We start from the raw sequence: 14,343 nt of genomic DNA, 5'->3' as shown, positions 1-14,343 counted from the left end.
ACTTATTGCAAGATTAGCCACCCACATAATGTCCCCCTGGGCGTAAACTCACTCGCGCAAACCGCTTAAGCGTAGCTTTCATGGCTTTTTTTAAAACAAATCAGTAAGAATAAAAAAAACAAAAAACACCCGGTATATAATTGAGGCAAATAAAAATACCCACCCTTCTGGCTTTAGCTACAAATTTAAATGTCTATGTAGTGTGCTCCGGTAACGAGGTGCAAATTCGTTGGACCGTCGTTTGACGTTCGAGTGGCGAGCAAAGAACAGGCAGATAATAATTCATGCCGCGCACCAGTGTCGGCTGGCACTCATCGAGATTGTGGTGAAGTCCAAGTTGCATTTAGTCATATGTTTGGTAGACTTACCTCTAGTCTTAGACGCTTTTCTTGCTGTGATGTGACCTGCTGTGGGAAGTTCGTCGGTACAACACTACACCTCAACCGAGGTACCCTTTTAACCCCCAATGCTCTAGATACAGTTGGACTGACCTCGTAATCCTTATCAACAAAGTGTCGGGAACAAATAAAAGATTTAGATCCAAAACCTTCGAGTAGTCGTCCAGGAATCGCAGGTAGCCAGGCCGCTTTCTCTGCCGCACACTTTGGGAACCTGTGCAGCGTGCTTTCGGTTGTGATTCCACCTGGGCATCCTTTCGTGCAGCAACGGCGCGACATGGTTCCTCACGTCGCCCATACAAGCATGCGTCCTCTCCAACCTCACGAAGTTTCAAACAATTTGAGATCTCAAAGAATTTGAGATCGCTGATACTTCGAGCTCGAAAGTACAGCGTCATCTGCTTGCAGTGAAAGACGACACGCTCAAAGAAGGGAGAAGGGGAAATGCGCAGATCCCCGGGGAAACGACACTTCCCGTTGGGGCGGTTTCGGAGGAGGAGAAAAACTCGTGACGCAAGTCGCCTTGATTTTTGACGTCAATCCTTTTGCCCGTATAGCGCGGGAACTTCAAATTCGGCTTTTAGATTTTGTTTTTTTACTTCACAAATACTAAATCCTCAGGCTTCAAATTTTGAGGATAGTGTCCAAACACAGTTTTTAATTGTTTCAGATAATAAAAAAAAATGTTTTTGATCTGTCAGTGCCCCTTTAAGTCTTCTGTGCTAAGGGCTTTAATGACTGCCAACAACAAATATATGATAAGTGTTTAGAAGTCTTTTATTCACAAGGTGGAAGTGCACTGAGAAGAAATATTAGCAGGGCTTGGCAAACATTCAGACACAGAGGACTCAATTCATTAAGTATGACAATCGCCGACATTTCTGTCTACTCAATCTTTATTTAGCACTCTTACTGGAACTGTACACAAATCTGTAGTAAGGCAGACACGAATCCTTTCAGTGCAAATTCAATTCAGTTGAACAATAAATTACCTTTGTACAATCGAAGCTATCTGTAAAGCTTTGCAATAAGCATTACAAGTCACCTTGCAGTTTACTCACTTTCCCTAATGAGTGGGGACTGCATGTTAGCGAGGACAGTGCATACAATCCATATTTGGTTGGCAAGGGGTGCCAAAGAGATGGGAATAGGGCGGTTGAAAATGTGAAAGGACTTGATTCTCTGGATTCAGCGTTCAACGTGAATTTGGAGGGCAGCAATGTAATGTGTTTCTGCGACTTCCTCGGGTGGAGAACTTGGCTCGATTCAAAAATGGAGGAATGTTCACTGCTACGCCAAGTTTTTGGAGGAGGTCGGCAATCTTGAAGCTCTTGTCGGCCATGACAGAATTGCCCTTATCAAAAGGCATCTTAAGAAAACCACTCTGGATGACACTCTCTTTGTCAGAAACCGAACCCATAAAAAGCTCGGGCACAAATCTGACCAGGTCATTGGGCGAAATGCCCACCAGGCCGATAAACGTGTTCTTAGATTTGTAGTATGAGTATGTCCCCGACTGAGTCACAAACAAGCTTGGCACCTCACACTTAATCTCGGTGGCATCTAAGATGACTCGAGTTGTGGGAAACTTCTCCCTGAAAGCTGGTGGCATGGTGCTGTCAATGGTCTCTCGCAGGGATCCCATCGCTAAAATGCAATTTGGAGCAATTTTTGGAGGACCAAACTATGCATTCTGGAGCAGTTTGGAGCACTAAATGTTAATTTTTTTTGCACTTTGTAGCGTGTAAATACACATTTTTAGTGCTTTACAGCAACCAAGTTGGCACGTATTTCACCAGGCATCTTTCACTATAACGCAAATGTGCTTCATGCCATATTCCAGTTGAAAACCATTAGAGGAAACTTTTTAGAGGAATGAATTATGTATAATGAGTAATAATACTAAAAAAAGACAAGCTGGTTTATGCGCAATTTTTGGACCAGATTTATTTTGAAAAAAGAGATCTAAAAAGAAGTCCAGGATTTAAAGAAAGATATAAAAAAAGGGGAGAGGATTCAGCGACTAAGTGCACAATTTATTTTTTTCTGATTTTAGGCGTCTCTCCTCAGTTTCTGAAATTTTGAATAGATATGGGCTAGAATCTCTTGAAGCCCGGCGGAAATTTGCAAGATTAAGCTTTTTTTATGGACTTCATAATAACGAAACTAGCTTCAGTAAAGGCTTGTATAGGCAAGGCTAAACCACTCAAAAAATGTTAGACAATATGCTCCTAGAAATAATCTATTTGAGTACTTCTTTTTTGTACGAACCATTGAAGACTGGAACTCACTGCCGTCAGACTGCGTGAACCTCCAATAGTTTTGACTTCTTTCTTATAAACAATGTGTAACTCTCTCCTGCCAGGATGGTGGAAAACCATCCGCAGTATTTCCTAAATAAAATAAATAAATAAATAAAAATAAAAAAGCCATAATGTGGCAGCAGTACAAGGCCTGAAGAAGGTTCCTGAGATGGGATTGGACACTGAGCAAAAGATGGCCAGTTAGGGTTCTCAGGAGAAGAAGGCTTTCAGGGTTGGAGTCCGAGCATTTTACATCTCCACAGCAAAGCACCTGCCGAGGCAGCTGCCGCTCGACAACAAGCGTCCGTTCCATCTGCGTTTCTTGAATCCCTGCCCTTCCTTGACAGTGGAAGAAAAAGTACAGTCTTTAAAGTATGTTGCTGGAAACGTGCCTCATATGATCAAGGGTGAGCAGGTGGCAGCTTTGGCAGATGAGTGACATGCTCTTAATTGCCAACCCACTCCCGCTAGTGGATGGTCTCGGGACTCCACCAGTGACAGCTGTTGGGCTACTGCCCTGGCATCTGGCACCTCGAACAGTGTAACTCAAGAAGTATTCAATGCTGTCTGTGTTCATCCGTGCTTTAATGACCTTGCCGCATGGAGATGCTGAATGTGAACGGGTGAACGGGGATTCAGTGAGAACAAGCACATCATGGACAGCCGTACAAACCTCGGTATCGCAGCAGCGAATGGCATCCGGCAGGTGAAAAGCTTTGTAAAGCGCTTCGACAGCAATCCCTGCAGGATCCCATTGACGAGGGAGCTGCTTAGGGCTGTACAACGGTCCCACAAGACCTACTCGGAGTGCCTGCAACGGGAAGCCGGCCGAGGACCGGGAGAGGCGGAAGAGGAAAGCATCAACTGTATGCGAACCAGTAACAGAGAAAAAGATCAAGCTGGGAGAAGAAAAGTTGTGCACGGAAAGGTGCCTAGAATCATCCAAGACTATGCTGGAGCGCGCTCTCATCAAGATGGGGCTGAGGCACAAGAATGTGGACGAGATTGAATCTGGTCGAGGCATATGCAAGTTTGTCGGCGAATATGGCCAAGCTGGCAACTGTAATTGAAAAACTACAGAGGTCTTGTGGGACCGTTGTACAGCCCTAAGCAGCTCCCTCGTCAATGGGATCCTGCAGGGATTGCTGTCGAAGCGCTTTACAAAGCTTTTCACCTGCCGGATGCCATTCGCTGCTGCGATACCGAGGTTTGTACGGCTGTCCATGATGTGCTTGTTCTCACTGAATCCCCGTTCACCCGTTCACATTCAGCATCTCCATGCGGCAAGGTCAATAAAGCACGGATGAACACAGACAGCAGTGAATACTTCTTGAGTTACACTGTTCGAGGTGCCAGATGCCAGGGCAGTAGCCCAACAGCTGTCACTGGTGGAGTCCCGAGACCATCCACTAGCGGGAGTGGGCTGGCAATTAAGAGCATGTCACTCATCTGCCAAAGCTGCCACCTGCTCACCCTTGATCATATGAGGCACGTTTCCAGCAACATACTTTAAAGACTGTACTTTTTCTTCCACTGTCAAGGAAGGGCAGGGATTCAAGAAACGCAGATGGAACAGACGCTTGTTGTCGAGCGGCAGCTGCCTCGGCAGGTGCTTTGCTGTGGAGATGTAAAATGCTCGGACTCCAACCCTGAAAGCCTTCTTCTCCTGAGAACCCTAACTGGCCATCTTTTGCTCAGTGTCCAATCCCATCTCAGGAACCTTCTTCAGGCCTTGTACTGCTGCCACATTATGGCTTTTTTATTTTTATTTATTTATTTATTTTATTTAGGAAATACTGCGGATGGTTTTCCACCATCCTGGCAGGAGAGAGTTACACATTGTTTATAAGAAAGAAGTCAAAACTATTGGAGGTTCACGCAATCCGACGGCAGTGAGTTCCAGTCTTCAATGGTTCGTACAAAAAAGAAGTACTCAAATAGATTATTTCTAGGAGCATATTGTCTAACATTTTTTGAGTGGTTTAGCCTTGCCTATACAAGCCTTTACTGAAGCTAGTTTCGTAATTATGAAGTCCATAAAAAAAGCTTAATCTTGCAAATTTCCGCCTGGCTTCAAGAGATTCTAGCCCATATCTATTCAAAATTTCAGAAACTGAGGAGAGACGCCTAAAATCAGAAAAAAATAAATTGTGCACTTAGTCGCTGAATCCTCTCCCCTTTTTTTATATCTTTCTTTAAATATGGGTCCCACACGATTGATGCATGTGACAAGTATGTAGTGCCCCCCTCCAGTCCGCCCGTCTGTGGCCGCCAGGCTCGGCGGGCAACATTGGTCATCGCGACAATAAACACCGTTGAGCGCACGCCGCTCCGGTCAGTCATCGTCCACCCTCACAACCAGGCTGCGTGTCGTCTCTTCTCGGCGGGTGCTTCGGCCCCCTTCGTCCACGTTCGAGAAAGATTGTGACACTGGCGACGAGGAACCGTGGCACTGGAGGCCACCAACGTGCACGGTTCGGCCCACGCCGCCGAGGGAGTCGCAACACCGCCCCGCGCTCCTGTCGCCATGCCGCTGTACGGGAGGCTCAAGCCGTTCGAGGGAGATGGGTCCGCCTGGCCTGTCTACGAAGAACAAGTCCACGTGTTCTTCCGGGCGAACGACATGCCGGAGGCGAAACAACGGGACATCTTCTTGGCCAGCTGCGGGACCCGCATCTTCAGCCTCCTTCTCGACCTCCTCAAGCCGGCCACGCCACACGTCAAAACGCTGGGTGAGCTGCTCGCCACGCTGCGCTCGCACTTCAGCCCGGCGCCATCCACGCTTATGGAGCGGTTCCGCTTCAACAACCGGAGCCGCCGGGACGGGGAGACCCTCAAGCAGTTCGTCGCTGCGCTACGAGGGTTAGCGAGCACCTGCGCCTTCGGCGACCAGTTGGACTCGCTACTCCGGTACCGGTTCGTCTGCGGCATCAACAACCCTGCCATGCAGACTCGACTCCTGGAGCTCCCCGACCCCTCGCTGGATGACGCGGTGAAGGCAGCGCTGGCGATGGAAGCAGCAGCGAAGAACGCCAGCGAGATAGCGCGTGTGGCCGGCTCACCGTCGACGGAAGCAGCGGAAGCGGCGGTAAACAAGATGGCGACAAGGAGCGGTGCCTGCAGCCGCTGCGGTGCTGCCCACTCCCCCTCACAGTGCCAGTTCGTCCAAGCGCAATGTTTCACGTGCGGGAGAACTGGGCACCTCGCACGTGTCTGCCGAGGGGGGAGGACGAGCGGCGGCCAGCAGCAGCAGCCTGGTTCAAGCTTGGGTTCCAGCCAAGCCCGCGGCCAGGGTGGTCGTCGCAAGAGAACGCGGCGGGGACCAGCGGCACCAGGTCCGGGTACCTCCTCAGCCAGGGTCCACGTCGTGGCCGAGGACCCGCAGATTTTCGACGTGTGGCAGACGAGTAAGCCTCCATCGTCTGTGCCACCTTACTTGGTGTCTGCCGAAATCTGCGGCCACCCCATCACCATGGAGCTGGACACAGGGGCCAGCGTGTCGGTCATGCCCGGGAAGCTGTTCAAGCGGACCTTCTCCGGCGTGTCCATCGAGGCGTCTGACGTCATGCTGCGCAGCTACTCCGGGCAGCTTTCCCAGGTCCAGGGTCAGGCCCAAGTCAGCGTTCGCCTTGGCGACAGGGAGGCAATCCTTCCCCTTTACCTAACCAAGGGGTCGTCGCCGACGCTGCTGGGCCGGAACTGGATTCACTCGCTGGGTGTTTGGCTGCCGGAGTACCAAGAAGCTGCGCTGCACGTGGTGAAGGACGTCCCGAGCCTCCTGACCGACTTCCAGTCCCTGCTCCAGCCGGGGGTGGGCACCTTCGCCGGCACGACGGTCGGCATCCACGTTCCCGAGGGAGCCTGGCCTCGGTTCTTCAAGCTGCGTCCGCCGCCGTTCGCCCTGAAGGACGGGGTCACCCAGGAGCTGCAACGGCTGCAGCGAGAGGGTGTCCTGGTGCCCGTCAAGACTTCCGAGTGGGTCGCACCGATTGTGCCAGTCCTCAAGCAAGACGGCCGCGTCAGGATCTGCGGGGACTTCAAGGTCACCATAAACCCCGTCGCTACTGTCGAGAAGTACCCGCTGCCTCGGGTAGAAGATCTCTGGTCGGCTGTGTCCGGGGGACAGAAGTTCACCAAGCTCGACCTTCGAGATGCCTACCAGCAGCTGGTGCTCCAGGATGCCGCCCGGAAGTATGTCACCATTTCGACTACCATGGGACTCTTCCAGTACACGCGAATACCGTTCGGCGTGGCCTCAGCCCCAGCCATCTTCCAGAGGGAGATGGACAACCTCTTCAGGGTCATCAGGCACGTGGCGGTGTGCTTGGACGACATCCTGGTTACTGGTAACGACGACGGGGACCACCTGCAGAACCTGCGCAAAGTCCTGACACGACTACAGGACGCCGGTCTCAAGCTGAGGCTGGACAAGTGCGTGTTCCTGACCCCCAGCGTGGAGTACCTGGGACACATCATCTCCCAGGCTGGCCTGGCCCCGGCACCCCGCAAGCGAGGCCGTGCTCAAGGCGCCGAAGCCCAAGAGCAAGAAAGAGCTTCAGAGCTACCTCGGCCTCGTCAACTTCTACAGGAGGTTCCTACCCAACCTCTCAACGCATCTGGAGCCGCTGCATCGCCTGCTCCGCGACGGTCAGCAGTGGGCCTGGAAGAAGGAGCAGGACTTGGCCTTCCAGTGCAGCAAGGAGCTCGTCGTTAAGGCTCCAGTGCTGGTGCACTTCGATCCGGCCAAGCCTGTGGTCCTCACCGTGGATGCGTCGCCGTACGGGGTAGGCGCCGTCCTGTCGCACCGGGGTCAGGATGGTCAGGAACACCCTGTGGCGTTTGCTTCTCGTCGTCTCCATGCGGCAGAGCAACGCTACAGCCAGCTCGACAAGGAAGGCTTGGCCCTCATCTTCGGGGTCCAGCGCTTCCACCAGTACCTGTGGGGCCGGCAATTCGAGGCAGTCACGGACCACAAGCCGCTGCTGGGACTGCTGGGACCTGACAAGGCAGTCCCAGTGCAAGCATCGCCTCGTGTGGTACGCTGGGCCTTGACGCTGGCAGCCTACAGGTACAAGCTGGTCTACCGCCCTGGGAAGGACCTGGGACCTGCCGATGCCCTGAGCCGCCTGCCCCTGCCGGAGGTGCCTGCTCCCGTTCCAGAGCCAGCTGACGTGTTCCTGCTGGAGCGGGCCTACCCGGGGGTGCTCACCAGGACTGCGGTGGCGCAGGCGACCAGCCGGGACCCGGTCCTGTCTCAGGTGGTCAAGGCGGTTGCCCGAGGGGAGGAGCTGCGTCACCAGGCGTACAGCCACAAGACCGCCGAGCTGAGCTTGGAGCAGGGCTGCGTGCTGTGGGGTTCCAGGGTGGTGATTCCACAAAGTCTGCGGGCCAAGGTGCTGCAGTTGCTGCACGCGGGGCATCCTGGCATTGAAAAGACCAAAATGGTGGCACGGTCGCACGTTTGGTGGCCTGGCTTGGACCAGGACATCGTGCACCAGGTGCAAGGCTGCCAGGTCTGCCAGGAAAACCAGCGAGTCTCGCGCCACGTGGAGATCACGCCCTGGCCGTTCCCACAGAGGCCGTGGTCCCGCTTGCACGTGGACTATGCGGGACCCTTCAAGGGCCACTACTTCCTGGTGGTAGTGAACGCCTTCTCCAAGTGGGTGGAGGCACTGCCAGTCACCAGTCCATCGGCAAGCGCGACCATTGCGGCTCTGGGACAGGTCTTCGCGGCGCAGGGATTGCCGGACATTATTGTGTCCGACAATGGTCCCGCTTTCTCCAGTGCCGAGTACCTGGACTGGCTGCAGAGGAATGGGATCCGCCGGATGCTGGTTCCGCCGTACCATCCTGCTTCCAACGGTGCAGCCGAACGAGTGGTCCAGACCATCAAGGACAAGCTCAAGAAGAGCCAGCCCGGGGATTTCCGAACGCAGGTTGCCCGGGTACTGTTTCAATACCGGACCACACCGCATGAGGTCACTGGCCGTGCCCCCTGCGAGCTTCTGCTGGGCCGGATGGTCAAGACCCCCCTGGACGTCTTGCATCCAAACCTCCGGTCCACGGCACTCCTGAAGCAGCTGAAGCAGGAGCTGGCTGCTGACCGAGGGTGCCGTCCCGGGCCTTTGCCGGAGCCAGGAGCGTCGGTGTACGCCAGGAACTTCCGACCTGGCCCACCCTGGTCTGCCGGGCGTTTGGTTTCACCAGCGAGTGCCTCGTCGCTGCTCGTCTGCATGCCCGACGGGACCACCTGGCACCGGCACGCCGACCATGTCAGGCCTCGCTCCGGGACCTGGCTTGCACCCTCGGCCGTCGCTTCAGAGGACCAGCCTGCAGGGGGCCCAACAGCACCAGTCGTGGCCAGCGGAGCGCCACCCACCACGGAGGCAACAAGAGTCTCCAGTCCTGTGGCACCAGTTGGACCGGTGCCACTCCCCAATCCGGTCCCTGCAGCTCCACCGGGTGGAACGCGACCAATTCAGGCAGCGCCCGGCTTTGCCACACCTGGCCCATCGACTCCAGTGCCCAGGCGGAGTATGCGGCAGCGAAGGCCACCTGACCGCTATTCGCCGGGGTAACCTTCGTCGACCAGCCAGGACTTGACACGACCAGACGCAGAGTTGGTGTCGGCCGTGTGTATGGTTATTTCATTTATTTTGTTTGTAAGGAAACAAACTGGGGGGGAGGAATGTGACAAGTATGTAGCGCCCCCCTCCAGTCCGCCCGTCTGTGGCCACCAGGCTCGGCGGGCAACATTGGTCATCGCGACAATAAACACCGTTGAGCGCACGCCGCTCCGGTCAGTCATCGTCCACCCTCACAACCAGGCTGCGTGTCGTCTTTTCTCGGCGGGTGCTTCGGCCCCCTTCGTCCACGTTCGAGAAAGATTGTGACAATGCATATTCCATAACTTGGCAAACTAGGGCTTTATAGGCTAAAAGTTTGACTGTCCAATTGCACGCTTCCAATTTCCTTCTTAAAAAATACAGGTTTTTGTGGGCCTTGGCGCAAGTAATGTCTATGTGGGTGTCCCAGCTAAGTTTCGTATTAATATTAGACCTAAGTATTTTACGTCATTCACAGATTCAATGACTTTATTGCGGACATGATACTTATATTCGAGAGATTTCTTGTGTGTTATTGTAAGAGCGCATGTTTTTGAGTAGTTTATAACCATCTGCCACCTCTCGCACCAGTCAGCAATCTTACACAAGTTTTCGTTAAGTGATAATTGGTCCGAGACGTTAATGGCAGCTGTATAAATCGCAGAGTCGTCTGCAAACATTTTCACAGTCGCACCCGAGTCAAGGTCGTCAGCTTTGTCATTGACATATAGTATGAAGAACAAAAGGGGTCCCAAGACAGACCCCTTGGGGAACACCTGACAGGGCATCGAGATTTTGCGATTGTCAACCGTTAATTTCTACAAACTGCGTTCTGTTCGTCAGATACGCGGAAATCCAGTTCGCAAGGCGGGGAGAAATTCCTACACGCTGCATTTTTCTTAGTAGTAGGTAGTGTGGTACCCTATCAAAAGCTTTTGATAGATCCAAAAATATTGCATCAATTTGTTTTTTTTTTTTTTGTTGAGTGCATAGGCGAAGTCATGTACATTTGATAAGAGCTGAGTCGTGATTGATAGCTTTTTTCTAAACCCATGCTGAATGCTGGCTAATATGTTATTGGATTCTAAAAACAAAGTTATGTGGCTGGAAATTATGTGTTCGAGCAGTTTGCAGCTACTGCTGATTAATGACTGACCTGGAGGGGTCATTACCAAGGCCTTTCCACGCTACGTGCTGAGGTGGAGGCCACAGTGACCAGGGCCGCCCACGCCGCTCGTCAGGTCTCTGACCTTGAGGCCCGTGTGGACGACACTGAAAACCGATCCCGACGAAAGAATCTAATATTTTATGGTGTGCCCGATCCCTCACCTACAGAGACTTTTGCCCAGTCCAAACAAAGAATCATCCGCCTTTCCTCTGAACGTTTTGATGTAACATTAGACTCGAAAGAAATAGAACGTGCCCACCGCCTCGGGCGTCTTTCGGTCGAGCGTCCACGACCAATAATAATGAACTTCTCCTTTTTCAAAACTAAAGAAACCATCCTTTCGAATGGCCGTAAACTAAAAGGTACTAACTTCGGCATGGGCGAAGATTTTTCCCGCTCAGTTCGCAACGCACGGAAGCACCTCCTTGCCTTTGCTAGAAGCAAATCTGCTCCCTTTTCTTTGCGCTACAAAACACTGCTCATCGGCTCAAAACGTTACGTTTTCGATGAATCATGCCAGTCAGTCAAAGAAATCTCATAGCAATCGCACCGTCAACAGAAAATTACAACACGCCCCCAACGTGCCCCTTGAACTAATCTTTCTTTTTCGGTGATCTTTACTAACATATGCAGCTTTCTTCCGAAGCGCGAACTCGTATCTGGCGTTGTATTATCTTCTGAATGCAATGTACTTGTGCTCACTGAAACTTGGCTAACCAGTGATGTTACTGACTCCGAAGTTTTAGCGTACCTGCCAAATTTCCGTCTCTTTCGTAATGATCGCAAAGGTACTCGCGGGAAAGGTGTTCTCATTGCCGTAAACCATCAAATACCATGCACTACTATTAACACTTCATCCGATCTGGAAATACTCTGGCTCATCTGTCATGCCGCTCCTGAAACAGTGCTGTTGGGTGTCTGTTACAGGCCGCCGCATAATGGTCCCGATTTTCCGGGGCAGCTTAACGATATGCTGTGCCACCTCAATGCAAAACATCCCAATGCCCATATACTTCTTTTTGGCGATTTTAATTACCCATATGTCGATTGGGCTAACCTGGCGCCTACAACAACGAGCAACGCGGAAACGAGAGAATTTATCGATGTTTGCCTCAATTTTAACCTGTCCCAAATATTAACTGAGCCAACACGTGTCACGCAAGAGACTGCAAGTCTCTTGGACCTAATATTAACCAACCGTCCTGACAGTATGTCGTCAATTACTTACCTACGGGAAATTAGTGACCATAAGGTCATTCACGCTGATTTTATGTTTTCGCCGACGTTGCCCCCTTCTCAAAATAAAACAATTCGCCTCTACAACAAAGGAAATTATGAAGCGATAAATAACCATTTAACCAATTTTTTTACTGACTTTGAGGCTGCTTATCAAAGTCGATCCATCCATGAAAATTGGGTACTACTCAAGAACAAGTTTAACGAATTAATAAATATGTTTATTCCTAAAATCAGTTTTCGTGTTAGCCGACAGAAGCCATGGTTCACTAAAACCCTTAAGAGGCTGGAAAATAAAAAAAAGTGTCTTTTTCGCTTTGCGAAGTCAATACCAAACCCACGCGCGTGGGAAAGGTACTATGAGGCCGAAGAAACATATTTAAACGCGATCATTGAAGCCAAGCGCTCATTTTTCCTTATTGACTTACCAAACATATTAATTAATAACCCAAGAAAGTTCAGGCAGGTCATAAACCCTCAGCAGACTCCCGGTTTAATTCTTGCCGATGAATCGGGGAATGTGCTTAGCGATAGTGAGTGCGCTAACATGTTTAATATCGCGTTCTCATCAGTGTTTACTCAAGAGCCCGACGCACCACTCCCACCCGTAATCATAACTATTGAATCGGAAATGCACCCCATCTCGTTTTCCACTGCCGGTATTTCGTCTATTATTGATAACATCAAGTTGTCATCATCAGCGGGCGTGGACGAAATCACCTCGAAATTTTTGAAGAATTGTAACCATGTACGTTCATCATTTTTCTCAATTATGTTTTCGCAGTCACTTTTCACAGGCGGCATTCCAGATGACTGGAAGGCGGGGAAGGTCGTTCCCGTTTTCAAATCAGGCAACAAGGACTCTCCATTAAATTATCGACCCATTTCCTTAACAAGCGTACCCTGCAAAATCATGGAACACGTTATTTATACCCACGTTATGAACTTCCTGGACTCTAACCAATTCTTTCACTCTTCTCAGCACGGGTTTCGCAGGAACTTCTCCTGCGAAACTCAACTAGCTCTCTTTCTCCACGACTTGCATACCTATCTCGACTCTAACTGCCAAACTGATGCTATCTTCCTGGACTTTGCAAAAGCCTTCGACAAAGGATTTCATAGACGCTTGCTACTAAAACTTTCTCGGCTAGGATTAGACCCTGACGTCTTGAAATGGATACAGGAATTTTCGACTAATCGCTCTCAGTTCGTCCTCGTTAATAACCAGTCCTCCAACTGCCTACCAGTATCATCAGGTGTTCCCCAGGGCTCCGTCTTGGGCCCACTGCTATTCCTCGTATATATTAACGATTTACCCTTACACGTTACTTGCCAAATCCGTATGTTTGCCGATGACTGCGTTATTTATCAACCAGTTACTAACATTTCTGACCAAATCAATCTACAGGAAAACCTCAACCGCATCCAGGAATGGTGCGACCACTGGCTCATGTCACTTAATCCTAATAAATGCAAACTCGTGTCCTTTCATCGCCGAACCAACCCTTTCCTTTTCCCTTATTCAATTGCTAACACTCCCGTCGAACTAGTACAGTCCTATAAATATCTTGGTGTCACCTTAGGTAGCGACCTATCATGGCGCGCACATGTCACTAACATTATCTCATCAGCAAATAAAAGTTTAGGATTTCTAAAACGCCATCTATGTACCGCTCCTCAAAGCATAAAACTGCTAGCATACAAATCACTCGTAAGGTCAAAACTGGAATACGCATCCCCCATCTGGAGCCCGCACCAAGCCTATCTCAGTTATGCACTCGAACAGGTTCAGAACCGTGCCACCAGATTCATCCACTCATCTTACTTGTACAAAGTTAGTATCTCATCCTTAAAAGCTGAATCGGGTCTTTTAGACCTCTCCTCTCGTCGCCAAACTGCTAGCTTATGTCTATTTCACAAGTTTTTCTATTCTCCGCTCCATCACGCGCCCTACATTGTACCCCACGCCCGCATCTCTCTCCGAACAGGTCACCCATTGCAGGTCACCCGTCACCGCACTCGAACTGCCACTTTTTTCAATTCCTTCTTCCCCCGTACTGCAACAGACTGGAACGGCCTTCCCGGCGATGTTGCTACGATCACCTGCCCATTAAGGTTTGCTGAAGCTGTGTCAACCATCAATTCAACGTAACAACCTATTGTTCAAGTTATTGTTTTTTTATATTCTCCCACCCCTTATGTAATACCCCTCCCGAAGGGGTCTTTAAGGAAATAAAGTGAAGTGAAGTGAATGATATCGACCTGTAGTTCGCAAGCCAGCAGTTTGCTCCTGTCCCTGTGCACCGGCACAATTTTTCCACAGAGCCAATCAGGAGGCAGGCATCCCTGATCCAAGGATGCATTGAGCAAAACATATAAATACTGCGAAATCACGTCCATGTAATGCTTCAGAAAGGCGTTGGAGATACCGTCGGGGCCAGAAGACTTTTTTACATCAAGTTTTAAAAGGAGAAGGCGAATGCCATTCACGTTTAAATTTATGTCTTTCATTACATTAGACGAAAGAGAAAAATGCTCGATTGTATTTTCGGTCGTGCCCCGACGACTAAAAACACTATGAAATGTGCTGTTAAGCTCATTGGCAATTTGGTAAGGGTCAGTAACTCCACAAC

General features: G+C 50.5%; 1 protein-coding gene across 1 annotated transcript; it reads left to right on the top strand.

Annotated features, from left to right (window-relative positions):
* Positions 1-3,675: 3,675 nt before the first annotated feature.
* LOC115319088 lies at positions 3,676-11,015 on the top strand. Its single transcript, XM_029978887.2, has 2 exons — positions 3,676-3,731; positions 10,469-11,015. The coding sequence occupies exons 1-2, from the start codon at positions 3,676-3,678 to the stop codon at positions 11,013-11,015; spliced, it is 603 nt and encodes a 200-aa protein (XP_029834747.2).
* Positions 11,016-14,343: the final 3,328 nt, after the last annotated feature.

Source organism: Ixodes scapularis, unplaced genomic scaffold, assembly GCF_016920785.2.
Source record: "Ixodes scapularis isolate PalLabHiFi unplaced genomic scaffold, ASM1692078v2 PGA_scaffold3__209_contigs__length_174095766, whole genome shotgun sequence".
NCBI classification, from domain to species: domain Eukaryota; kingdom Metazoa; phylum Arthropoda; class Arachnida; order Ixodida; family Ixodidae; genus Ixodes; species Ixodes scapularis.
The sequence above is the reverse complement of the archived record's forward strand: the minus strand, read 5'-3'. Positions and strand labels throughout refer to the sequence as shown.